We start from the raw sequence: 26,338 nt of genomic DNA on the forward strand, positions 1-26,338 counted from the left end.
CCGATCGGCTTGCTCCTCGCGGCGATTCTCCAGCCGAAGTCCCGCTGCTGACTGGCCTCTCCCGCCGGCGGGAATTGGAGCACCTCTGGTGCCGGCGGGTTTGGTGGCGCGAGCGGGCCCCCGGGGTCCTGGGAGGGGCGCGGGGCGATCGGACCCCGGGGGGGGGGGGTACCCCCACGGTGGCCTGGCCCGCGATCGGGGCCCACCAATCAGCGGGCGGGCCAGTGCCGTGGGGGCACTCTTTTTCTTCCGCCACGGCCTCCACCATGGCAGAGGCGGAAGCGGCCCCCCCTACCGCGCATGTGCCGGTGGTGACGTCAGCAGCTGCTGACGGACTGGCGCATGCGCGAACCGACGAAGGCCTTTCGGCCAGCCCCAACGCCTGGCGGCGGGCGTCAAAGGCCGTTGGCGCCGGTTTTGCCACCAGTCGGAGTGGCGCCAACCACTCCGGCGCGGGCCTAGCCCCTAAAGGTGCGGAGAATTCCGCACCTTTGGGGAGGCCTGGCGCCAGAGTGGTTGGCGCCACTCCGCTATGCCGGGATCCCCCGCCCCGCCGGGTAGGGGAGAATCCCAGCCCTGGCTTCTACAACCTTTGTTGTCTTTCAAACCAAGATTATTTTAAAAACATGACTGCAGCAGCTAAACTAACCCAGGCTATTAACCCTTACTTCACCAAATATTTGTAATCTAATATATCTAAAATCGTAAATTCATCACAACGGGTAGAATGTCCACACGATCAATCACCCAGGGTTGAAATCTTGGTGATTGGACCTTTGATTTTCCACCATTAAAAGTTTGTCTCAGCTGATGTCTAGGTTGTTGTCAACTAATTAATAGAGATTGATTGCCATGATTAGTCAACAACTCTATGTTTTCAATCTCATGCGATTACCATGATCGCAGAAAGTCTGTTTTCATCTATACCTCCTTTTCTGGCCTTGGCCCCCATGTTTTTGGATGTTGCGGCCACATATAGATTAGGAAGAGGCAGGAATAAGGATTCTTCATTGTTGGACTCCAGATGTAACTGTGCAGAAATGGGAAGAGAAACCATTGTGAATTAAGATTGGATAGGCAAGAATGAACCAATTGAATTGTCCCATAATACGAGGGCAATAGAGGACAAACATTGGAGGATGGTGTTGTGGTTGATGATGCCATTGGATGCAGAGAGATTATGAAGAACAAGGGGCGATAATACACCACAAGGAGGGTTTCATTTGTGACTTTGGGGTAATTTCAGTGCTGTGACAGAAACAAAAGCCTGACTGAAGATATTCAAAAATGGATTTGCAAGAAAAGTGAGCGAGGAAAGTTGGAGAGGAAGGTAAAAGATAATGGGACAGTATTTGGAAGACCACAGGGCCAAGTGTGGGTTGTTTTGAGAAATTGACTTGTGGCAGCAGTTTTGAAAGGAAGGGGGGGGGGGCAGTACCTGAGGAAGTGAAAAGTTGGATGGACAGCTTTATCTGGCCACTAGCTCACTCAACCCTTCCACTGCCTCGAGTACAATATTCAGTCCACTATGAGTTGCAATCCTCTGCAGTTGAGCATTGAGAAGACCCAAGCTATTTAGTCAATCCAACAAATTTCATTCCTTTGCTACTGACTCTGTCCCCTTCACCAGTCATGTCAGTTTGAATTATAATGGAACCTCTTTTTAAGTTAAACACAATCCTCACTTGGACAGATGATGCCATTTCATCATTGTAGCTGGGTCAAAATCCAGGAATTTCCTATGTGACACCATTGTAGAAGACCCATCACTGCAAGTACTGTTGTGATTGAAGGGAGGTATTGCCATCTTCTCAAGGCAGTTATCATTTAGGTAATAAAATAATAAGAGAATTGCAGGCGATTGGAGGGCCAAAGCACAGGGGTGGGATTAACTGGATTTATCTTCAAAAGAGTTGGTGCAGACTCTATTAGGCTGAAACTTCCTGTGCGATACTATTTTATAATCGGGAATTGAGTTTCTGACCACATCCCCTCCCAACACAGATCAATTACACACATGGAAAGCAAATGGAATTTTGGCATTTATTGTTAAAGGAATAGAATATAAAAGTAGGGAATTATTGCTGCATCTGTACAAGGCAGTCGTGTGACTGCATTAGTTGCATTAGATCCAATTCAGAAGAGGTTCAATAGATTTTTTTAAATTTAGAGTATGCAATTATTTTTTTCCCAAGGGGCAATTTTAGGATGGCCAATCCACCTACCCTGCACATCTTTGGGTTGTGGGGGTGAGGCCCACGCAGACACGTGGAGAATGTACAAACTCCACAGCCACAGTGACCCGGGGCCGGGATCGAACCTGTGTCCTTGGCACCGTGAGGCAGCAGTGCTAACCACTGCGCCACCATGATGCCCCTGGAGGTTCACCAGATTGATTCCAGGGATGAGGGATTTATCTTATGAAGAGCCATTGAGCAGTTTAGGCCTATACTTTATATAGTTTAGAAGAATGAGCAGAGATCTAATTGTGGTATATGTGATGATTAAGGATATTGACAAAGTAGACATAGCACAGTGGTTAGCACTTGCTGCACAGCGCCAGGGACCCAGGTTCGATTCCCGGCTTAGATCACTGTGCGGAGTCTGCACGTTCTCCCCATATTTCCGTAGGTTTCCTCCAGGTGCTCCGGTTTCATCCCACAGTCCAAGGACAAGCAGGCCAGGTGGATTGGCCATGATAAATTGCCCTTAGTGTCCAAAAGGGTTGGGGGGGGGGGTTATTGGGTTACGGGGATCGGGTGAAAGTGAGTGCTTAAGTGGGTCGGTGCAGACTCGATGGACCGAATGGCCTCCTTCTGCACTGTATGTTCTATGTTCAGTCTATAAGAGGGTCGTTTAGGAGTCTGGTAACAGCGGGGAAGAAGCTGTTTTTGATGGCCATGGAGTGAGTGGTTGCACACAGGGCAGCTCCAGCTTGAAGGCCGTTTGAGTTCTTTTTACCCAAGAGTGGGGTAATTTCGACAGGAAAGTGTAGCTGAAGGTGTGGAGGAGAAGTTCCTCCCGTGAGTGGATGTCTGTTGGTTACCAGACCTGGCACAAAACGGTAAGCCAAGGAACGAGAGGAGACCTGTGGTGCAGTAGCAATTAGGGAGATGGATTGGATTTGTTTATTGTCACGTGTACCGAGGTACAGTGAAAAGTATTTTTCTGCGAGCAGCTTAACAGATCATTAAGTACATGAAAAGAAAAGGAAATAAAAGAAAATACATAATAGGGCAACACAAGGTACACAATGTATCTACATAACTCTGGCATCGGGTGAAGCATACAGGGGTGTAGTGTTAATGAGGTCAATCCATAAGAGGGTCGTTTAAAAGTCTGGCAACAGAAGGGAAGAAGCTATCTTTGAGTCTGTTCGTGTGTGTTCTTAGACTTCTGTATCTCCTGCCCGATGGAAGAAGTTGGAAGAGTGAGTAAGCCGGGTGGGAGGGGTCTTTGATTATGCTGCCCACTTTCCCCAGGCAGCGGGAGGTGTAGATGGAGTCAATGGATGGGAGTCAGGTTTGTGTGATGGACTGGGCTGTGTTCATGACTCTCTGAAGTTTCTTGCAGTCCTGGGCCGAACAGTTGTCATACCAGGCTGTGATGCAGCCAGATAGGATGCTTTCTGTGGTGCATCTGTAAAAGTTGGTAAGAGTTAATGTGAACATGCCAAATTTCCTTAGTTTCCTGAGGAAGTGTAGGCGCTGTTGTGCTTTCTTGGTGGTAGCGTCGACGTTGGTGGACCAGGACAGATTTTTGGAGATGTGTACCCCATGGAACACATCAGATGGAGGTGGGAGAAGGGCTGTCGCAAGTTGGAAAACCTCAGATGGAGCAATTGATGGCGTTTATTAAAGGAGAGTTCCACAAGCAGTGAAAGTTGATGCATATGATTCGGTCGAAGGCCATCGAGGGAGCGGTAGCACCCCTGAAAGGATTGATGGAGAGAGTTGCGAGTGTCTGGAGGCACATGGGTCGCAGATCCGGGAGTTGGAGAAGGTGATGTCCGATCATAGTGGTGGCGTTGGATGCGGAGGTGAGGCTCCTGGGGAGCAAGTCTTTAAGGGCAAAGGTCGAGGAGCAGGACATTAGACCCAGAAGGCAGAACCTGCATAGCGGTGGCTTGCCTGAGGGTGTGAAAAGCACGAGTGCCCACGTGATAAGTCCCCCGGAGGTGGATAGGGCGCATAGATCCCTAAGGCAGTAGACGTGAGTGGGGGAGCCACCATGAGCGGTGATTGTGAGGCTCCATAGGTCTGTGGAGAAGGAGACGATCCTGCGGTGAGCCAAGGAGAAGCGGAACTGTGAAAGGGAGGGGAACAGGATCCGAATCTATCAAGACATTGGAGCAGTGCTGGCAAAAAGGCGCGCCGGGTTCAAGAAGGCCAAAGTGGTTCTATAGCAAAAGTCCTGTACCCGGCAAAACTGTGGGTGACTTTTGAAGGCCGAGAGTACTATTTTGAAACCCCAGAGGAAGCCAATAACTTCATCAGAGACCATAAACTGGGGGAGAGCTGAACATTGATGGGAGACAGAGGAGCTGGAACAACATAGATCGGAAGGTGCGGGTATTGTGTGGGCCGGGAGGGTCAGGGGCTTTTCCTCGGATGTGTTGATTTTGCCCTTATGATTGTTAAGGGGCTACAGGTTTGTAAGGAGGAAATTGCCCTCACCCCCCTACCGTTTTTGATGTTTTCTTTTGAGGGGGTGACCTGTGGTTTTGGATCTGTCTTTGTTTGTGTGGAGGAGGATGGGGGTCCACGGGGAGTTGCACAGACCAAGGAGGGGAAGGCAGGGTGGAGGGTGCATTGGGGGGGGGGGGGGGAGAAGGGTGGAGGGGTAGATGGGAGGAACCTTCAGGCTGGAGCTACCACGCTGGCAGGCAGTGCTGGTGAACAGAAGTGAGGTGGGGGAGGTGGCTGCAGGGGCTGGCCAAGTGGGGGCTAGGGAGGGGTGGGGGGTGCGACGTGGCAATGTTGGAGTATGAGCAGGGTCATGGGCGGAGAAGGGGGCATCTTGGATGGGCCCAGTTCAGGACGAAATTAAAGGAGTAGAATTGGGAGGGGATAATGGCAGAGGGGAGTTGTGGCACATGGACTATAATAATAATAATCTTTATTGTCGCAAGTAGGCTTACAGTAACACTGCAATGAAGTTACTGTGAAAAGCTCCTAGTCACCACATTCCATCGCCTGTTCGGATACACGGAGGAAGAATTTAGAATGGCCAAATTACCTAACAGCACGTCTTTCAGTTGTGGGAAGAAACCGGAGCACCCGGAGGAAACCCACGCAGATACAGGGAGAACGTGCAAACTTCACACAGACAGTGACCCAAGCCGGGAATCGAACCTGGGATCCTGGCACTGTGAAGCAACAATGCTAACCACTGTGCTACCTTGCCGCCCAATACGGGGACTGAACGGGCTGGTGAAGATGTCCTTGCGTACTTGAGGAGCTTGAAGGCAGGGATGGTCTTTTTTGCAAGAGACGCACCTTCGGGTGAAGGGTCAGGTCAGGTTGAGAATGGGATGGTTGGGTCATGTATTTCACTCGGGGTTTGATTCAAAGTCACAGGATGTGGCCATCCTGCTGAGCAAAAGAACGGGGTTTGTAGGTGCCAAGGAAGTGTTGGACCCGGGTGGGAGGTATGTGATAGTGAGCAGGATGTTGGAGGGGACGCTGGTGTGCTAGTAAATGTTTATATAAGAACATAAGAACTAGGAGCAGGAGTAGGCCATCTGGCCCCTCGAGCCTGCTCCGCCATTCAATTAGATCATGGCTGATCTTTTGTGGACTCAGCTCCACTTTCCGGCCCGAACACCATAACCCTTAATCCCTTTATTCTTCAAAAAACTATTTATCTTTACCTTAAAAACATGTAATGAAGGAGCCTCAACTGCTTCACTGGGCAAGGAATTCCATAGATTCACAACCCTTTGGGTGAAGAAGTTCCTCCTAAACTCAGTCCTAAATCTACTTCCCCTTATCTTGAGGCTATGTCCCCTAGTTCTGCTGTCACCCGCCAGTGGAAACAACCTGCCCGCATCTATCCTATCTATTCCCTTCATAATTTTAAATGTTTCTATAAGATCCCCCCTCATCCTTCTAAATTCCAACGAGTACAGTCCCAGTCTACTCAACCTCTCCTCATAATCCAACCCCTTCAGCTCTGGGATTAACCTAGTGAATCTCCTCTGCACACCCTCCAGCGCCAGTACGTCCTTTCTCAAGTAAGGAGAACAAAACTGAACACAATACTCCAGGTGTGGCCGCACTAACACCTTATACAATTGCAACATAACCTCCCTAGTCTTAAACTCCATCCCTCTAGCAATGAAGGACAAAATTCCATTTGCCTTCTTAATCACCTGTTGCACTTGTAAACCAACCTTCTGTGACTCATGCACTAGCACACCCAAGTCTCTCTGAACAGCGCCATGCTTTAATATTTTAGCGTTTGAATAATAATCCCGTTTGCTGTTATTCCTACCAAAATGGATAACCTCACATTTGTCAACATTGTATTCCATCTGCCAGACCCTAGCCCATTCACTTAACCTATCCAAATCCCTCTGCAGACTTCCAGTATCCTCTGCACTTTTCGCTTTACCACTCATCTTAGTGTCATCTGCAAACTTGGACACATTGCCCTTGGTCCCCAACTCCAAATCATCTATGTAAATTGTGAACAATTGTGGGCCCAACACGGATCCCTGAGGGACACCACTAGCTACTAATTGCCAACCAGAGAAACACCCATTTATCCCAACTCTTTGCTTTCTATTAATTAACCAATCCTCTATCCATGCTACTACTTTACCCTTAATGCCATGCATCTTTATCTTATGCAGCAACCTTTTGTGTGGCACCTTGTCAAAGGCTTTCTGGAAATCCAGATATACCACATCCATCGGCTCCCCGTTATCTACTGCACTGGTAATGTCCTCAAAAAATTCCACTAAATTAGTTAGGCATGACCTGCCCTTTACGAACCCATGCTGCGTCTGCCCAATGGGACAATTTCTATCCAGATGCCTCGCAATTTCTTCCTTGATGATAGATTCCAGCATCTTCCCTACTACCGAAGTTAAGCTCACTGGCCTATAATTTCCTGCTTTCTGCCTCCCTCCTTTTTTAAACAGTGGCGTCACGTTTGCTAATTTCCAATCCACCGGGACCACCCCAGAGTCTAGTGAATTTTGGTAAATTATCACTAGTGCATCTGCAATTTCCTTAGCCATCTCTTTTAGCACTCTGGGATGCATTCCATCAGGGCCAGGAGACTTGTCTACCTTTAGCCCCATTAGCTTGCCCATCACTCCCTCCTTAGTGATAACAATCCTCTCAAGGTCCTCACCTGTCATAGCCTCATTTCTATCAGTCGCTGGCATGTTATTTGTGTCTTCCACTGTGAAGACCGACCCAAAAAACCTGTTCAGTTCCTCAGCCATTTCCTCATTTCCCATTATTAAAACTCCCTTCTCATCCTCAAGGACCAATATTTACCTTAGCCACTCTTTTTTGTCTTATATATTTGTAAAAACTTTTACTGTCTGTTTTTATATTCTGAGCAAGTTTACTCTCATACTCTATCTTACTCTTCTTTATAGCTTTTTTAGTAGCTTTCTGTTGCCCCCTAAAGATTTCCCAGTCCTCTAATCTCCCAGCAATCTTTGCCACTTTATATGCTTTTTCCTTCAATTTGATACTCTCCCTTATTTCCTTAGATATCCACGGTCGATTTTCCCTCTTTCTTCCGTCCTTCCTTTTGTTGGTATAAACCTTTGCTGAGCACTGTGAAAAATCGCTTGGCAGGTTCTCCACTGTTCCTCAACTGTTCCACCATAAAGTCTTAGCTCCCAGTCTACCTTAGCTAGTTCTTCTCTCATCCCCTTGTAATCTCCTTTGTTTAAACACAAAACACTAGTATTTGATTTTACTTTCTCACCCTCCATCTGTATTTTAAATTCCACCATATTGTGATCGCTCCTTCCCAGAGGATCCCTAACTATGAGATCATGAATCAATCCTGTCTCATTACACAGGACAAGATCTAGGACCGCTTGTTCCCTCGTAGGTTCCATTACATACTGTTCTAGGAAACTATCGCGGATACATTCTATAAACTCCTCCTCAAGGTTGCCTTGACCGACCTGGTTAAACCAATCGACATGTAGATTAAAATCCCCCATGATAACTGCTGTACCATTTCTCCGTGCATCAGTTATTTCTTTGTTTATTGCCTGCCCCACCATATCGTTACTATTTGGTGGCCGATAGACTACTCCTATCAGTGACTTTTTCGCCTTACTATTCCTGATTTCCACCCAAATGGATTCAACCTTATCCTCCATAGCACCGATGTCATCCCTTACTATTGCCCGGATGTCATCCTTAAATAACAGAGCAACACCACCTCCCTTACCATCCACTCTGTCCTTCCGAATAGTTTGATACCCTCGGATATTTAACTCCCAGTCGTGACCATCCTTTAACCATGTTTCAGTAATGGCCACTAAATCATAGTCATTTACGATGATTTGTGCCATCAACTCATTTACTTTATTCCGAATACTACGAGCATTCAGGTAAAGTACACTTATGTTGGTTTTTTTACCTCTGTTTTGAATCTTAACATCTCCAGTTTTATTCCTTTTGTTATTACTGGGCCTATTCACTGAGCTCCCCTCAGTCACTGTACCTTGTACTGTTGCCCTTTTTGATTTTTGACTATCTCTTCTCTGCCTTGCACTTTTCCCCTTACTTCCTTTTGCTTCTGTCCCTGTTTTACTACCTTCCAACTTCCTGCATCGGTTCCCATCCCCCTGCCACATTAGTTTAAACCCTCCCCAACAGCTCTAGAAAACACCCCCCCAGGACATCGGTTCCAGTCCTGCCCAGGTGCAGACCGTCCGGTTTGTCCTGGTCCCACCTCCCCCAGAACCGGTCCCAATGCCCCAGGAATTTGAATCCCTCCCTCTTGCACCATCTCTCGAGCCACGCATTCATCCTATCTATCCTGACATTCCTACTCTGACTAGCTCGTGGCACTGGTAGGAATCCTGAGATTACTACCTTTTGAGGTCCTACTTTTTAGTTTAACTCCTAACTCCCTGAATTCCGCTTGTAGGACCTCATCCCGTTTTTTACCTATATCGTTGGTGCCTATGTGCACCACGACAGCTGGCTGTTCACCCCCCCCCCCCCCCCCCCCCCCCCCAGAATGTCCTGCAGCCGCTCCGAAACATCCTTGTCCCTTGCACCAGGGAGGCAACATACCATCCTGGAGTCTCGATTGCGTCCACAGAACCGCCTGTCTATTCCCCTTACGATCGAGTCCCCTATCACTATAGCCCTGCCATTTTTCTTCCTGCCCTGCTGTGCACCAGAGCCAGCCACGGTGCCATGAACCTGGCTGCTGCTGCCTTCCCCTGGTGAGCCATCTCCCTCAACAGTATCCAAAGCGGTATATCTGTTTTGCAGGGAGATGACCGCAGGGGACACCTGCACTGCCTTCCTACTCTTGCTCTTTCTTTTGGTCACCCATTTTCTATCTCCCTCAGTAACCTTCACCTGTGGTGTGACCAACTCGCTAAACGTGCTATCCACGACCTCCTCGGCATCGCGGATGCTCCAAAGTGAGTCCATCCGCAGCTCCAGAGCCATCAAGCGGTCTAACAAGAGCTGCAAGTGAACACACTTCTTGCACGTGAAGGAGCCAGGGACAGTGGACGTGTCCCTGAGCTCCCACATCGCACACTAGGAGCATGACACGGGTCTGGGATCTCCTGCCATGTCTTACACCCTTGGTAAACTTAAACAACTAGAATTTCAAAATAAAAATAAATAAATTAGACAATGAAAAGAAAAAGAGAGACTACTTACCAGTCACTTACCAGGGTTAAAATGCACCTCTTCACACACTGCACCGAATTACCTCACTGCACCAAATTACCAAGTTTCAATCCCCACTCTGGATGAGTCTCACTCCGGATGTGTCTCCTGGAAAAGTGCTAGCTTTACGTGCTGAATTGGGACAACGTGGGGGTTTGTGAAGAGGTTGCTGGGAACGATTCCAGATCCAGACACTCCTCAGTTGATTATGGGGGGTGATTTTAATTCTGTGCTGGAATCGAGGGTGGATTGGTCGAGCCCTCAGGGCAGCAGAGTAGCATAGTGGGTAGCTGCTTCACAGCTCCAGGGTCCCAGATCGATTCCCGCTTGGGCAGGAGCAGAGGCCAGGCTGGAGGTTAGATGCGGGGCTTTTGGCGGACAAGGGGTTCTGTGAGAATGTGCGGTCAGTAGTGTGGCGGTGAATAAAAATGGGGAGGTATCGGCAACCACATTTTGGAGTGTCGAAGGCGGTGGTTCGGGGGGAGGTACCTCATTTAAGATGCACAGAGAGACAGAAGAAGGGAGGAATATGGATGGTTGTTGGACGAGATAGTCGAGGTGGACAGGAAATATTCGAATACCTCCACCAAGGAGGGGTTGGCAGAGAGAAAGAAGTTACAAGGGCAGTTCGATAGGTTGACGATGGGGAAGGCAGTGGGGCAGCTGTGGAGTGTGAAGAGTGTGCAGTATGAATATGGAGAGAAGCCGAGCCGTATGCTAGCCCATCAGCTATGAAGCAGGCCAGGGAAATTCTGATGGTGCGGACAGGAAAAGGGGATGTAGTGTCGGAGCCGAGGAAGATGAACAAGGCATTCAAGGAGTATTATAAGAAGTTATATAGGGCTGAGTCGGGTGGTGAGGAAGGGGATGTGGGCGGTTTTTGGATGAGCTGCTTTTCCCAAGGTTGGATGAAAAGAGGAGGTAAGTGCTGGAGAAACCGCTACGGCAGAGAGAGGTGATGGATAGCATAAATGGGATGAAGTCGGGGAAGGCCCCGGGGCCGGAAGGTTACCCGGCGAAGATCTATAAGGAGTTTGCGATGTAGTTGGCATCACATTTACTGGGGATGTTTAAAGAGGCGCTATGGAAGGGGGAAGCTAGCGGAGACACTGACCCAGGAGTCGATCACGCTAATCCTGAAGGAGGGGAAAGACTTGTTGGAGTCTGGGTCATATAGGCCCATATCACTGTTAAACACGGACATGAAAGTGTTGGCCACGTTAGTGGCGGGGAGGATGGAGGGATGCATTCCGGGTGGTTGCAGCGGACCAAACTTGTTTTGTAAAGGGTAGGCAGCTTCACAGTAATATTTAGCGGATATTAAACGTGATCATGACCCCATCGAAGGGGTGGGTACCGGAGGCAGGGATCTCTATGGACGCGGAGAAAGCTTTCAACTGAATGGAGTGGCGATATCTGTTTGAGATTCTGGGAAGGTTTGGGTTTGGGCTGAAGTTTTGTGGCGTGGTTGCGTGTGTTGTACATTGCCCTGGTGGCGAGTGTACAGACACACAAGATGAGTTCACGGAGCTTCGGATTGCACAGGGGAACGAGGAAGTGGTGTCCGCTGTCGCCACTGTTGTTTGTGTTGGCGATAGAGACTTTTGCAATTGCTCTTAAGGGGTCAGTAGAGTGGCAAAGGATTGTGAGGGGGTGTAGGGAACACCGGGTGTCGCTGTATGCAGATGGCCTGCTGCTATTTGTGTCAGAACCGTTGGAGAGTATAGGGAGAATGATGGACATACTAGAGAGATTCAGAGCCTTCTCAGGCTATCAGTTGAATATCAGAAAGAGTGAGCTGTTTCTGGCGAATGCGGCGGGTTGGGGAGCCAATCTCGGGATTGCCATTTAGGGCAGCCAGGGAGAGCTTCAGTTTTTGTGGGTTCAGATGGCGGGGGAGTAGGCGACGATTCACAAGTGGAACCTGACAATGTTGGTGGAGCACGTTATGGAGGACTTCAGGAGATGCGATACGCTACACCTGACATTGGGGGGTCCAGGTGGTAAAAATGAGCATTCTGCAAAGGTTCCCATTCCAGACCCTCCTGATCTTCATCCCGAAGGCCTTTTTCTGGAAACTAAATGCAGCGATTTTGGAGTTTCTATGGGCGGGAAGGTACCTAGGGTGAAGAGGGCCCTGCTACAGAGACAGAAAGGGTGGGGTTGGTGCCACCAAACCTGTTGCAATACTATTGGGTGCCGAATGCGGAGAAGGTGAGGCAGTGGTGGGAAGGAGAGGGGTTAGAGTGGAATAAGATGGAGGAGGAGTCCTGTAGAGGGTCCACCTCGAGGGGAATGGTGACGGCGGCATTCCACTTACACCAAGGAGGTACATGGTGAGCCCGGTGGTACAGTCCACGATTAAGGTGTGGAACCAATTGAGGAGACTCTTTTTAGGATGGAGGGGATGTCGGTGCTGACACTGTTGTATGGGAACTATGGGTTTGAGACAGATGGTATGTATAGGAGGTGGAGAGAGGTGGGGCTGGAAGAGCGAGGGATTTGTATCTGAAGGAGAGGTTTGCTAGTCTGGAAGAGCTGCAGGAAAGGGTGGTGGTACCGAAGGGAAGCAAGTTCAGGTATATGCAATTGAGGGACTGCGCGGAAGGGATGGAGAGGGTTTCCCAAGCTGCTGTAGTATACCATGTTGGAGCAGTTGCTGCTCTTGGATGTGGAAGGGGAGGGTATGATTGGGGATATATATGGGTGGCTGGGGGAGCAGGAGGGTGCGCAGGTGGTGAGGATTAAGGAGAAATGTGAGGAAGAGCTGGGGGGATGGGAGATGGGATGGAGTGTGGAAGTGAGGCGATGCGCAGGGTGAATTCGACCTCCTTGTGTGCGAGCATGAGTTTGATTCAGTTTAAGGTGGTGCATATGATTCGGGCGAGAATGAGTGGGCAGCAGACGAGTGTGAGAAGTGATGGCGAGGACCAGCAAATCACGTGCATATGTTCTGGGGCTGCGAGAAGTTGGAGAGATACTGGGAGGGGTTGTTTGGGATGCTATCAAAGATTGTAGGGGTAGAGGCCGAGCTGGGCCCTATGGTGACGATTTTTGGGATATCGGAAATGACAGAGCTGATAGAGGGGAGGAAGGCCGACGTTGTGGCCTTTGCCTCTCGTTGCCTGGTGAAGGATTCTGTTGGAATGGAAGTCGACAATGCCAACAGGGTTGGCGGCCTGGCTCGGGGACCTGTATGACTTCCTCCAGCTTGAAAAGATCAAGTTTGAATTGAGGGGATCAGCGGAGGGCTTTGAGACGCAGTGGAGACTGTTCATGACCATGTTTGACAAATTGTCCATCGTGGGAGGGGGTAAAGGGAGAAAAACTTGAAAAAACTGTGAACTGTGAGGTGTGGAGAATGTTTTATGATTTATTAATGTTTTTGTACTTTTGAATATATTTGGAATAAAATACATTAAAAAAAATAAAAATAGCTAAGTGACACAATAACCCTTTCTTCATGTGATCTTCCTAGAGTCTCGTCTGGCTCACGTTCTAAAGTTGCACTATATCTTTAGAATTGCTGCCATGCGAAAAATACTTTGCAATGATAAAATGGCAATATAAATGCACCCTAGTGCCTTTTTTAAAGGCATTATCTGTTTCAGGTTTCTAAAGCAAGTGGATGGAACTGTTTTCAGTTTAATAAAAATCAATGTTTTAGGATTGGAAAAATATTTGTGATTTATGTTAGCTTGTACACTAAGCAATAGGCAACACATTTGACTCCTTGCTGTTAATATTAAATGCAATAAGTATTAAATATCGAGTCTTGATTTCCTGTGGTTATCTTGGTTATTATACAAGCTAACCATGTTATAAAAAATCTTCGATTTTCTCTTCTACACGGTATGTAATTATCTTGGAGATAACTGTTCACTAATATAACTTTAATTTGCATCCAGGGCTCCTCATCTAGGAAGAGAACTGGTCTGCAAAGAGAGCAAAAAAACATTCAAAGCCACAATAGCCATGAGCCAGGAGTTTCCTTTGGGCATTGACTCGTAAGTAGCCTTGTGTTCAGCATTTCCTTGCAGATATGCTGCATATGCAGAATAATTCCTTGAGTTTCCAAAAACGTAACTTTTGTGCAAAAAATCTGAACAGTAAAATGCAGATTTACATGAACACAATTGATTTTTTTGTTTTGCTTGTTGAATTGCCCCATGGTGTTCTAACTGGTGATAATTATTTGCTTGGAACATTATCTTTAGATTACAGACTCAGTAAGTAGATTTTCCTTTCATTGGACGATAATGTAAAATAATTAATATTCCCTTCCCCAATCAGGAGATATTTTTCTAACAAAATTAACTTTAATAATACTATCATAGCCAGCGTTTACTTGTAATGGGTTATCGTCATGCTCCCACGCTGCATTCATTCACACACCAAATGTCATTCTGCTTTCACCCCTTTGTTTCCTGATCTGCATTGGCTCCCAGCCAAGCAAAATGTTGTATTTAAAATTGTCATCCTTGCTTTCAAATTCATCTATCGCATCACCTCCTCCTCTCACACCCCCCAGCCCTAACCACCTCTAACTCCACAAACCTCCCAAGATGTCTGTGCTCTTACAATTCTGATCTCTTGAGCATAACCTGATTTTAATTGCTACTCCATTGATGTTTGCATCTTCAATTGATCGGACCCTAAGCTCTGAAATTCCTTTGCTACACCCCATTGCCTCTGTTAAGACATTCCTTCAAACCTACTACTTTGACCATGCTTTAGGTTATCAGACCTAATATCTCTTTTTTGTGGTTTAATATTTTGCTTTATTACACTCTTGGATGTTTTATTGGACACCGAGTGAAAGATTTAACCTGTGTTTATGTAATTAAGTGGGTTCTCATCCCTGCAGGTGTCACCAAATTATAAATATAAATAACAGTCTCACAGAATCAATTGTAAAGTATTTTGTATTATGTTTTTCCTGGTTTTGTTGTGGAAACTCTGTTCTGGTTCCCTAATATATATTTTTCTATTGGTCTCTTACTGATAGGTTACTGAATGTTTTAGAGGTCATAGCACCCTTCAAGCACTTTAATAAACTCAGAGAATTTGTTCAGATGAAGCTTCCACCAGGATTTCCTGTTAAACTAGGTAAGTGGTAAAATCATGGTAAAGTGATGGATATGCCGGGCTATGAACTTGTAAATTGTTGTGGAATGGAATTCTGCTGGTGACCCACAGTCCTATATGGATGCCCAATTTTGAGATGCCGAATCTTTTTTTAGCACATTTGTGGTGCTACACAACAGTGTGAAGACAGGAATTTGTGTCCACAAAGACTTTGTCGTAGAGACTCTCTTACATGATGTTGTCACAGTTTGAGAATTTCTGCCACTGAGATGCCCTAAAGTCATCAAAAGTGCAGTGGAAAAACCCTAAGGCAGCAAGTCCAAGAAAATTCAAGGCCATGATCTCGGATTTTGCATTAGCAATCATTCATAAGCACCCTCACCCATGTTCTAAAGTATCTAATAAATAAATGATCGCATTGTTCAAGAATTTTAACAGGGAACCCTTGTTCTGTTCAGCAGCCTTTGAAAAATAAAACATGTGAAAGGTGAATGGAAATAGTTGTAGGAAGGTGCGAGGAGGCTCATGGCAGATCAATTGTAGCATAGAGCTGTTGGGCTGAAAGGCTTGTAACTCTATAAATAGACACTGCTGAGTGGAGGCAAAGCTTGAAATGGATAGCCAGCTGGTTTATTTACATAAGCACATGAATGAACAGTTTGACACAGTGGGAAGCTATATTCGGTTATACATCTTGGGTTATTAAACAATAATGACACCACTTTATTTCTCAACTCATGGCAGATGAGAATTCATCTGTTTCCAGATGGTGATGCCAGTGTAGATGTTAGTGCCCTATAGATAAATAGATCCTTAAAACCAAACTCCAAAGGTTACTGGTGTGGAAGTGGAACACAAAGCCATTGCAGGTGATTATCTGCTTATGACTAGATAGGTAAGAATAGAACCAGGTGAGTGCAGTCCCTTGCAGCTGAATAACAACAGGAGAGGAGTTGGTGAGAATAATGTGGTCAACTGTGTCAAAGATAAACTGACAAGATAACCAGGCATACTTTACTCTGGTCACAGTCATGTAGCATATCATTTGTGATTTTGATTGGAGCTATTTCGGTACTGTGGTGGGACAGAAGCGAGTTCATAATAATAATCTTTATTGTCACAAGTAGGCTTACATTTACACAGCAAAGAAGTTACTGTGAAAATCCCCGACACACCACATTCCGTAGCCTGTTTGGGTACACGGAGGGAAAATTTAGGATGTCCAAATTACCTAATAGCACGTCTTTCAGGACTTGTGGGAGGAAACCGGAGCACCCGGAGAAAACCCACGCAGACACGGGGAGAACGTACAGACTCAGCACAGACAGTAACCCAAGCTGGGAATCGAACCTGGGACCCTGGCACTGTGAATACAAACATGGAATTCCAGTGAAAAATGGACACTGATTTAGGAGGTGACGGCATGTTTGAGGATTTTGGAGTGGAAAGGGATGTTGGAGAAGAAGTGGTAGTTTGTAGACACCAACCAGTAAAGGATGGCTTTTTTTTTGAGGAGGGAGTGATGATATAAAATTTGAAAGGGACAACAGTAACTGAGGAGAGGGAGGGAGGATGTGCGGGTTAGGTGGATTGGCCATGCTAAATTGCCTGTAGTGTCCTAAAAAGTAAGGTTAAGGGGGGGGTTGTTGGGTTATGGGTATAGGGTGGATACGTGGGTTTGAGTAGGGTGATCATTGCTCGGCACAACATCGAGGGCCGTAGGGCCTGTTCTGTGCTGTACTGATCTATGTTCTATGAGACCAGTTGATATTGACTAACATGGGGATGAGGAAGCAAACTTGGGCGGGCAGCAATTTGTAGGGAATAGGATTCCGGTAGCAGGAGGTGTCTACCCCTCATTTCAAAAGGCCTAAAAATAGCTGCCAACTAATGTTGCTGCCCTGAATGGAAGGGCCTTCCCTTTGATGTCTGTCTGGCTGTGGCCGACATGATGCAATAGACCAACAGAATAGCAGATTGAATGCTACATTGAACTGCCTTAACTCATGAGATTTTTCAGATTGTACACAAATGTCTTCTGTCACGAAGCACTCTGTTGCAAGGGTATCCCAGTTTGGAAGACCAGTTCGTGGGGGTATATAGTTTTGTTTTGGTGTGAGGAGACAAGTGAAACCCTAGTGACAATAATTAGCCCCGTCGTCATGTTTTAGTTATTAAAGTAAAGACAAGGGGACTTCCGGTGGGGGCCATGGAATGAGTGGGCGCTTATTTGGTAGCTCCCACTCGTGCTGGACATTTGGGACCTTTTTCCCCGATTTATGGGGGATTTGATCGGCAAAACAGGAGATTGGTGAGGTAGAGAAGAAGGATTCCCCACCAGTGTATGGATTAGTGGACCAGAAGTGGTCCGAAAAGGAGAAATCGTTGGTTGAAGAAGGGACCGGAGTCTGCAGCACAGAAAAATATGGTGGCGAGTCAGAGACTGAAATTGCCGGCCCAGTGGTCAACTGAGCAGCTGGTGGACTTTCTCCAGGAGAGCTTTGCTCAGCAAAGAAAAAAAATACCTGGATCCGATTAAGAAGGGGATTGACTGTGTGGAGCAGAGATTGGAAGCCCAGGGTCAGGCGATCCAGAAGGTGGAAGAGGCGGTTGCTGAGCATGATGACCAGCTAACCGCGATGGCGGCGGAGATGGGGCTGGTGAAAGACCACCAGAAAGGGCGGCCCGAGAAAGTGGAGGACCTGGAGAGCAGGTCGCGCAGGCAGAACCTGAGTATTGTTGGCCTCCCGGAGGTCAGCGAGGGATTGGACACGGGCATATGTGGCGTGTTTGTTCGAGAAGCTGCTGGGGGAAGGTGTGTTTACTCGAACCTTGGAATTGGACAGGACGCATAGAGCGCTGATGAGGAAGCCGCTGAAGAATGAGCCGCCGAGGGCGATGATGGTACAAATGCACCGGTTCCTGGACAAGGAACAGATCTTGAGGTGGGCCAGGCAGATAAGGAACTGCAAATGAGAAGATAAAGAGGTGCGTATTTACCAAGACTTGGGTGCGGAACTGGCCAAAAGAAGGGCAGTTTCAATAAAGTGAAATTGGCCCACTTTAAGAGGGGTTGAAGTTCGGCATGCTGTACCCAGCTCCTTTGTGAGTCACTTATGAGGGCCAAGAACTTTATTTCGGATCGCCAGATGAGGCGATGAACTTTGTTAACGACAGGGGACTGGCAGGAGATGGACAACATTGAACTTGGGGGCGAGTTGTTGAGTTCTTATTATGCTGCTAAATTTATTTTCTCTTTGGGATTTGTATGTATTATTTTGGGTTTTGTATGTATTATTTTGCACTATGATTTGGGCCGTTGCTCAGTTTTGTATGTGGGTTAACTTTGTTATTAATGGGGATGGAGGGTGGAATTTTATTCTTTGTGTTTGTCGGGGATTGTTATATTTTGCATATGTATGTTCGAGCAGGGCTGAGGGAGATCTGTGGGGGGTAGGATGCTTGGCACCATGGCCGGGGGTTACCAGGCTAGCTGGGCTGGCTAGCTCACGGAAGTGCAGGGGGGAGGAGGGGGGGGGGCGCGAGCAGGTAATCAGTTTGTTGGGGGGGGTAGGTTGGTATTGTTATTTTCATATGGGGGGGGGGAATTGTTCTGCTGACTGGGAGGGATTGGCACTTGGAGACAAATTGGAGGTCGATGACGGTGGGTGCCCGAGGGAGGGACTGAGGAGGTGCAGGTTGCAGGCTGGAGGCTGGCCTAAGAAGGGTGATTGTTGATTGGCGGGAGGGGTACCGCCGCGCCCCCCTCCCCCAATAACCAGGCTGATCACATGGAACGTGAGAGGGCTGGATGGGGCGGTCGATAGGGCTCGCATGTTCGCGCATTTGAAGAGTCTGAAGGCAGACGTGGCAATGCCACAGGAGACACACCTGAGGGTAGTGGATCAGACTAAGCTGAGGAAGGGGTGGGACGGACAGGTATTTAATTCGGGGCTGGACTCTAAAACTAGCGGGATAGTGATTGACACCCTCAATAAGCGGGTGTCATTTGAAGTAGGGAGCATAGTGGCAGACTCGGGGGTGGGGGGCGTGTGGGGGAGGGGGTTGATACGTTATGGTGAGTGGGAAGCTGGAGGGGATGCCGGTAGCATTGGTGAATATCTATGCACCAAACTGGGACGACATGGAGTTTGAGGTGGGCGTTAGAGAAGATTCCGGACCTGGACTCTCATAGGCTGATCATCGGGGGGAGGACTTTAACACTGTTACGGAACCGAGATTGGATCGGTCGAGTACGAGGACAGGGAGGGTGCCAGCTGCGGCGAAGGAACTAAAGGGGTTTATGGAACAGATGGGGGTGGTAGATCCGTGGAAGTTCAGATAACCAAGAGCGAAGGAGTTTTCTTTCTGCTCCCATTTACACACAGTGTACTCCCGGATTTACTGATGGGAGCTTTCCTTGTTTGGCGGATCTGGAGGAGGTGTTTGAATTGCCGGGAGGAAATGGGTTTTGTTATCTGCAGGTGAGGGTCTTTGTGCGAAGGCAGGTTTCGACCTTTCCACTTTTACTGCCACAGGGGACACAGGATAAGGTAGTTTCTAGAACGTGGTGGGGGAGGGGAACGTTTCAGAAATCTATAAAGAACTTAGGGAGTGGGAGGGAACCCAGATAGAGGAGGTAAAGCGTAAATGGGAGGAGGGAACCCAGATAAAGGAGGTAAAGTGTAAATGGGAGGATGAGTTGGGAAAGGAGTTAGAGGCAGGTCTGTGGGAGAATGCTCTGAGCAAAGTCGACATGTCCTCATCATTGCCAGGCTTAGCCTGATACACTTCAAGATGGTTCACCGGGCACACATGACGTTGGCACGGATGAGCAGCTTCTTTGGGGTAGAGGACAGGTATGTGAGGTGTACAGGAGAGCCTGCAAATCATGTCCACATGTTTTGGGCATGTCCGAAGCTTAAGGGATTTTGGCAGGGATTTGCCGATGTCATGTCCATGGTGCTAAAAACCGAGGGTGGCGCCGAGTCCGGTGGTGGTGATCTTTGGCGTGTCGGAAGATCCGGGAGTACAGGGGGTGAGAGAACAAAGAACAAAGAAAATGACAGCACAGGAACAGGCTCTTCGGCCCTCCCAGCCTGCGCCGATCCAGATCCTTTATGTAAACCTGTCTCCTATTTTCCAAGGTCTACTTCCCTCTGTTCCCGCCCGTTCTATATACCTGTCTAGATGCCTCTTAAATTAAAGTAAAGACAAATACACCCACAGAGAGGCTGACGTTTTGGCCTTTGCCTCCTTGGTAGCCCGGAGATGGATCTTATTAGTATGGAGGATCTCGGAGCCCTCAAAATAGGGTTGGCGACATGGCTGGGTTTCGCAGGCTTGAGAAAATTAAATTTACCCTGAGAGGATCAGTATTGGGGTTTGTTCGGAGGTGGCAGCCTTTTATCGACTTAATTGTGGTAAACTAAACTGTTAGCAGATACAATAAGGGGGGGGGGGGGTAGGGAATAAGGGTGGCAGAGGGAGTTAGTTTTGTTTTAGTATAGTTTTGGCAGGAACAGCGAAAGGAGATGGAGGGACTTGGGGAGTGTGTGTATAAGCTAGGTTGGCGGGGTATGGTTGTATGTTGGGGGGGCCGTTATGCACCGAATTGTGTTTATATTTGTATCTTTTGTTGTTATAAAGTCATAAATGCCTTAAAAATGTTTCTTTAAAAAAAATTAAAGTAAAGACAAATACACCCACAAACAGGATTACTCTACTCTTGCAATTAAAATGTATGGATTACTAAACTTACACAGATTCTGTAGAATATACCTCGTTACAAAATATATCTACGATACCTGAACTCCGACTTCCCCAAATAACATTGAATTTGACCAACATTGGAATTGAATAAGGGCTGCAGGGCAGCAGTGTAGGGCGGTACGGTAGCACAATGGTTAGCATTATTGCTTCACAGGTCCCAGTTTTGATTCCCAGCTTGGGTCACTGTGTGGAGCCTGCACGTTCTCCCCATGACTGCGTGGGTTTCCTCTGGGTGCTCCGGTTTCTTCCCACAGTCCAAAGATGTGCAGGTTAGATGGATTGACCATGCTAAATTGCCCTTAGTGTCAAAAAAGATTAGGTGGGGTTACGGGGATAGAATGGAGATGTGGTCTTAAGTAGGGTGCTCGTTCCATGGGTCAGTACAGACTCGATGGGCCGAATGACCTCCTTCTGCACTGTTAAGTTCTATTACCGCATAATACAGGGATTTACTCAAATCTGGGGACCATATTTTTCTGGTCCAGCGAAGATATTTTAAAACTACTGTATGTAAATGTTCTGCACTGCCTTCTTTCTAAGACTTAGAAGATTGTAACCTTGGCCTTTAGGGTTTGTGGCTGGAAGCTGGCCTGTCTGCTTTTTGAGACTGCTAGATGGTAACTGCCTCTCCTGGCTTCTAAGCCTCTCGCAATTATACTGTTGTTGTTTTTCTGCTTTCTGTGTGTTCAGTTGTCTGCCCTGATCAACTTCTTTGACCATACGTTAACATATCTATTTCTCGGGGACCTTCCCAATTGTCTATAATCTGTTTCTCCTCCGTAAATTATTTGCACAATGATTATTTTCTAAACTGCCATTCTAACCTTGTTACCTGGAGAAACTCCTACCAATTGAGGCCCTTTGAATACTGTCTGCTGCTGTCTCCATGCAGGTTCATGATACTTCACTTTGAAGAGCTATTTGACTGGTTCCAGGTTGTTGAATCTAGCATTAATTGCAATTGTAAAAATTTGACCTGGCAGTCGAGGTACAAATCTAATTTGTCATTGGTAAATAAATTAGTTTTTTTTTAAAGCAAGGTATCTATCTGCCTATATATACTTATCAGGTCAGACCTCACTACCTGCTTAGTTATTTGCTAATATAATTGATTGGATTTGTTGATTGATTTATTGTCACATGTACTGAAGTACAGTGAAAAGTATTTTTCTGCGGCCAAGGGAACGTACACAGTAGACAAAAAGAATAATCAACAAAATACATCAACAATAGTGATTGGTTACAGTGTGGGAAAAGGGCCAAACAAAGCAAATACGAGAGCAAGAGCAGCAATAGGGTATTGTGAATAGTATTCTTACAGGGGTTAGATCAGTCTGAGGGAGAGTGGTTGAGGAGTCTAGTAGCTGTGGGGAAGAAACTGTTTCTAGTCTGGATGTGTGGGTCTTTGTTATTCATTGGAAAACAATTCATTGGGCCCAGAAGCAGCCTTTTGAAAACTGGAATTGTGCTTTAGTCCAACTTGCCATCAAGAATTATTCTACCCAGCAGAAACGAGATCACTTTGTAAGAAATGGCTAAGTAGATGGGCGAAAGAAAAGCAATTGAAGTTATAAAAGATTGTAATGGTCACATTAGGATTGCTGGTCATTTAGCGCATTTACATTGTTGGAGTAGTGAAAAGAGAGGTTCTGCTTGTTTGGACTAATATATGATGCTAATCGGGATTCATGTCAGACACTTCCTGATCTCATCATGCTGATAAAATGTGTAAGCATCTAAGATAGTGAAAAATGAAAATGAAAAAAATGAAAATCGCTTATTGTCACGAGTAGGCTTCAAATGAAGTTCCTGTGAAAAGCCCCTAGTCGCCACATTCCGGCGCCTGTTCGGGGAGGCTGTTAGTGGACAGAGAGAGCGCACATGTTTCTTTAAAAAAGTGTCTCTGCACCAAATCGCACGGGAGAAATTGCCTGCTCAGCCCCTCATCTCAGAAATAGTACCATATGGCATGGTAACATAGTGGTTAGCGCTGTTGTTTCATAGCGCCAGGGACCCGGGTACGATTCCCAGCTTGGGTCATTGTCTTTGCGGACTCTGCAGGCGCTCTCCGTGTCTGCGTGGGTTTCCTCCGGTGCCCCAGTTTCCTTCCACAAGCCTTGATAGACATGTTTGTTAGGTGAATTGAACATTCCGAATTCTCCCTCAGTGTACCCGAACAGGGGCCATAGTGTGGCCTGTCATGTGAGAGTACCTTTAAGAAATGGGTGTTTATCAAATAGCTGCAGTGATGTCAGAGTGTGGGTGGAGCTGAGCTGTCTGTCTGCTTTTACATTTGTTTTTGAGCTGTCAGCTACAGTGCGTGTTTAGTTTCATTTTCAGAGTTGGAGCTGCATCCAGCCAAACAAGGGGTAATTTTGATCTCTGCATGAAAAGAATGTCTTCAAATCACTTGCTAATTTAAAAGTGATAACTGCTCTCAGTAGAGAATTTAAACCTGCTGTCTTTGTTAAAGAGGGTATTTGTCTTATGGATGTTGCTCGGAAAGATTAAGGGTTACTTACAGAGTACTGTATTCTTTGGGGGAAGTATTTGATTTGATAGTTGCTAAGATGTTTACTGTGTGTCTATAAAATGTTAACTGGATTCATAGAATAAACATTGTTGTTATCAAAATACTTCAGTTCTCTGTTGCATCACACCTGTAAAGTGGGCCCTTGTGCTCCCCATAACCAAAATCTATTAAAAGTTATGGGTCAGATGAACTCCATGATACACTTTGGGGTTCTCTAAACCCTGGCCCATAATAGGCCACTGGGGGATTTTCACAGTAACTTCATTGCGGTGTTAATGCAAGTTTACTTGTGACACTAATAATAATTATGTAAGAAAGGGTTAATTTTCATAAATAATTGTATTTTCCGCCATTCTGTTTTAAACCAGTATTTTGCTCGCTGCTAATGTGCTCATTTAAAAAGGCATTAATTATTACAAAACTGACTTGATTTGTATACAAAAAATGATGTGGTAATAATTTGGTTGCTGTTAAAACATATAGTTCTTGCCAAATATTTCTATCTGGGGCATTTTATTCAATTAACTCCTTACTCCGTGTATGATTGACCTGTACTAATCTACTTGTGTCTCCTATTTAGACATACCTGTGTTTCCGACCATCACTGCCACTGTGACATTTCAGGAATTCCGATATGATGGGTTTAACGACTCTATCTTCAATATTCCAAGTGATTATAACGAAGACCCCAGCCGGTTCCCTGAACTTTGATTTAACTGCCTGGTTATTACGGGACTCCGAGAAGAGAATGTTAGGTGCTGTGCGTTCTTTTTTTCTCCATCTGAGAGTTTGACTTTGTTCTTCCTTTGGTGATACAAAGATATCATTTGGAGAACCTCTGGAACATTCCTAAATGGAAGAATGGAAAGTCTTACAGAAATAGACGATGCAGCTTTTTTTCTTTGAATTGGAAAAATCCCTTTATTAAATTCCTGACCTTCAATTCAAGATGTTCTATTTGCAAAATAATCCATTTAAGAACTTCAACTTTTTCACAAAAATGTACATACATATATCAATGATTAAATAATTTGGTTGCTAGAAAATTAGAAGGAAGGCATTTTGCTGTAATTCACCTTCAAGTAATTGGCTATATGAAAAGAAAATATTCGTGTACAAACCAATTAATTACTAAAAAACCAAATTGCCTGTTACTTTCCAAAATTGGTATGCTGTTACTATTTTGATATTTATTTGTACCTCCTATTTTTGGGTACTCATTCACAGTGTCTTAATATTTTTAAAACACTATTTTATTAGTGCTCCTTTTAGTTTTGCAAGTGTTGGCAAAGGGAGAAGCTAGGTTCTGAAAAAGTAACCTACACTGTGCAGGATGCAACATTAATTTTGCTGACTGTATGATGGATATTCAGAAAAGTAATGGTTAATGTTCTACAATTTCAAGTTAAACCTTATGTTTTAATTAGCATCACATGATTCTAAAAGGGAAATGTAGTTTTTTTGAACGTAATTGAAAAATTACTGTATAAACATGATTGTGCATACGCATTTATCAGCAAGGTTTCAAAGTGGTGATACTGATATGGGATATTAGAAATATTCCATTGCTTCCACTGGAATTGCATGGAACTTCCAGTAAGACCTTGAGGTCTGTTTGGCTGTAGTGTAGTACTGCATTGTTTAGCCATGCCTGATGATGATTTATCCTCCCATGTGGTGAGAAGACAAGTGACCAAAAGTGGCCAGTCAGTTCCCATTGAATATGATGATGATTCCTAACCTTTTCCACTTGGGAAAGACTTGTTCTTTGTGTCAAATAAACAGCTCGGCTGCAGTTGATGCAAACATTGTCACACTCAGAATTCACAATCTATAGAATTCACAATCTACACAGTTTGAAAGTATTTTTTGTACAAAAAATATTTAAAAAGAACTAATATATCCCCAAAAGCTTTTCGAATACTGTTCATAAAGCACTAGCTTTTTGGTGAACAGAATTGTTCCAATTTAATGAATGCACTGTATATAACCACACAAATAAGATTTTCTTTAAAAAAAAACCTACTCCTTTTTAACTTTAATGCTTGTATAACCATGTTTAAAGTCAAAGTAGGACTATCCAAGTGAGAACTGTCTGAAGGCTACCTCACTCGTGGAACAGAGTAATGTGACTCACGTATAGCCTGAGTTACATCATATTTCTTTCTTGTAATTGATTAACTTGTCTTGCTCATGACTGCTGACTCTTAAGATGTGCAATTTCTTTCAAATCTTAGGCATCACTAGTTAAGTGCGAGGAGTTTTGATCTCTAAAGATTATATAAAATTAACATTTCACAAATTATTGGAATCTTTCCTCTAAGCTAATGAAAATGGAAGCATGAAGCATTGAATAGGGATGTCATGATATGAAAGTGTTAAATTGGATAATTAGAGTTTTAAAGAGAAAATGTATCTTATAAATGTATCAATATCTTGTGGTATTGGTATGATGGAAAACTAGCATTAAGTTGTTTACCAAATGTGCTTTGTACAAATAAATATAGTTCAAAACCCAGCGCATTTGTGCTTGCTTTCTTTACATCGTTTTTAGGAATTTTATAAAGACAGTATCATAAAATGAGTAACCATTGTTACTATTAAAGACTTGTTCAAATTATTCAGCTATGATTGTGATTTTCATTTAAGTCAAATTGTATTTTCCTATTGTATTTACCATTAAAAATAATATTAGATTTGCTTGTTGCTGCTTTTTACTTGTCAGAGTGGTTTGACCTCGTTTATATGCATAATTGGTCACCCCACTGATTTATTGGTATCAGCCATGTTACTGTGGAGACTCCGAGTAGATGACATCTCTACTTTTGTGAATAAGACTGTATAAGATCACTATTTAACTATCACATGCACCAATTCAGAGACCTCAAAGTCCTTATGCTCCTTTAAAATGGATCATCCACTTGTTTTATCAGGTTGGGATGCCGAGTGTGGCAGGGCGAATAGAGAAAATAACAGGAAAAAATACACGAACTGGCTGGCACAAAAAGTGTACACATGTGCATTAAGAGCAGGAGAAGGCCATTGG

At 45.4% G+C, this 26,338-nt stretch overlaps 1 protein-coding gene across 1 annotated transcript in view; it reads left to right on the plus strand.

Annotated features, from left to right (window-relative positions):
• Positions 1-25,988, plus strand: part of ankrd13c (ankyrin repeat domain 13C) — a 132,313-nt gene extending 106,325 nt beyond the window's left edge. The window contains exons 11-13 of the mRNA XM_038794398.1: positions 13,808-13,906; positions 14,908-15,008; positions 23,873-25,988. Coding sequence (XP_038650326.1) covers positions 13,808-13,906; positions 14,908-15,008; positions 23,873-24,003 — 331 coding nt within the window. The 3' untranslated portion in view covers positions 24,004-25,988. The remainder of the gene's footprint in view (positions 1-13,807; positions 13,907-14,907; positions 15,009-23,872) is intronic.
• Positions 25,989-26,338: the final 350 nt, after the last annotated feature.

This window comes from Scyliorhinus canicula, chromosome 4 (assembly GCF_902713615.1).
Source record: "Scyliorhinus canicula chromosome 4, sScyCan1.1, whole genome shotgun sequence".
Classification (NCBI taxonomy): Eukaryota; Metazoa; Chordata; class Chondrichthyes; order Carcharhiniformes; family Scyliorhinidae; genus Scyliorhinus; species Scyliorhinus canicula.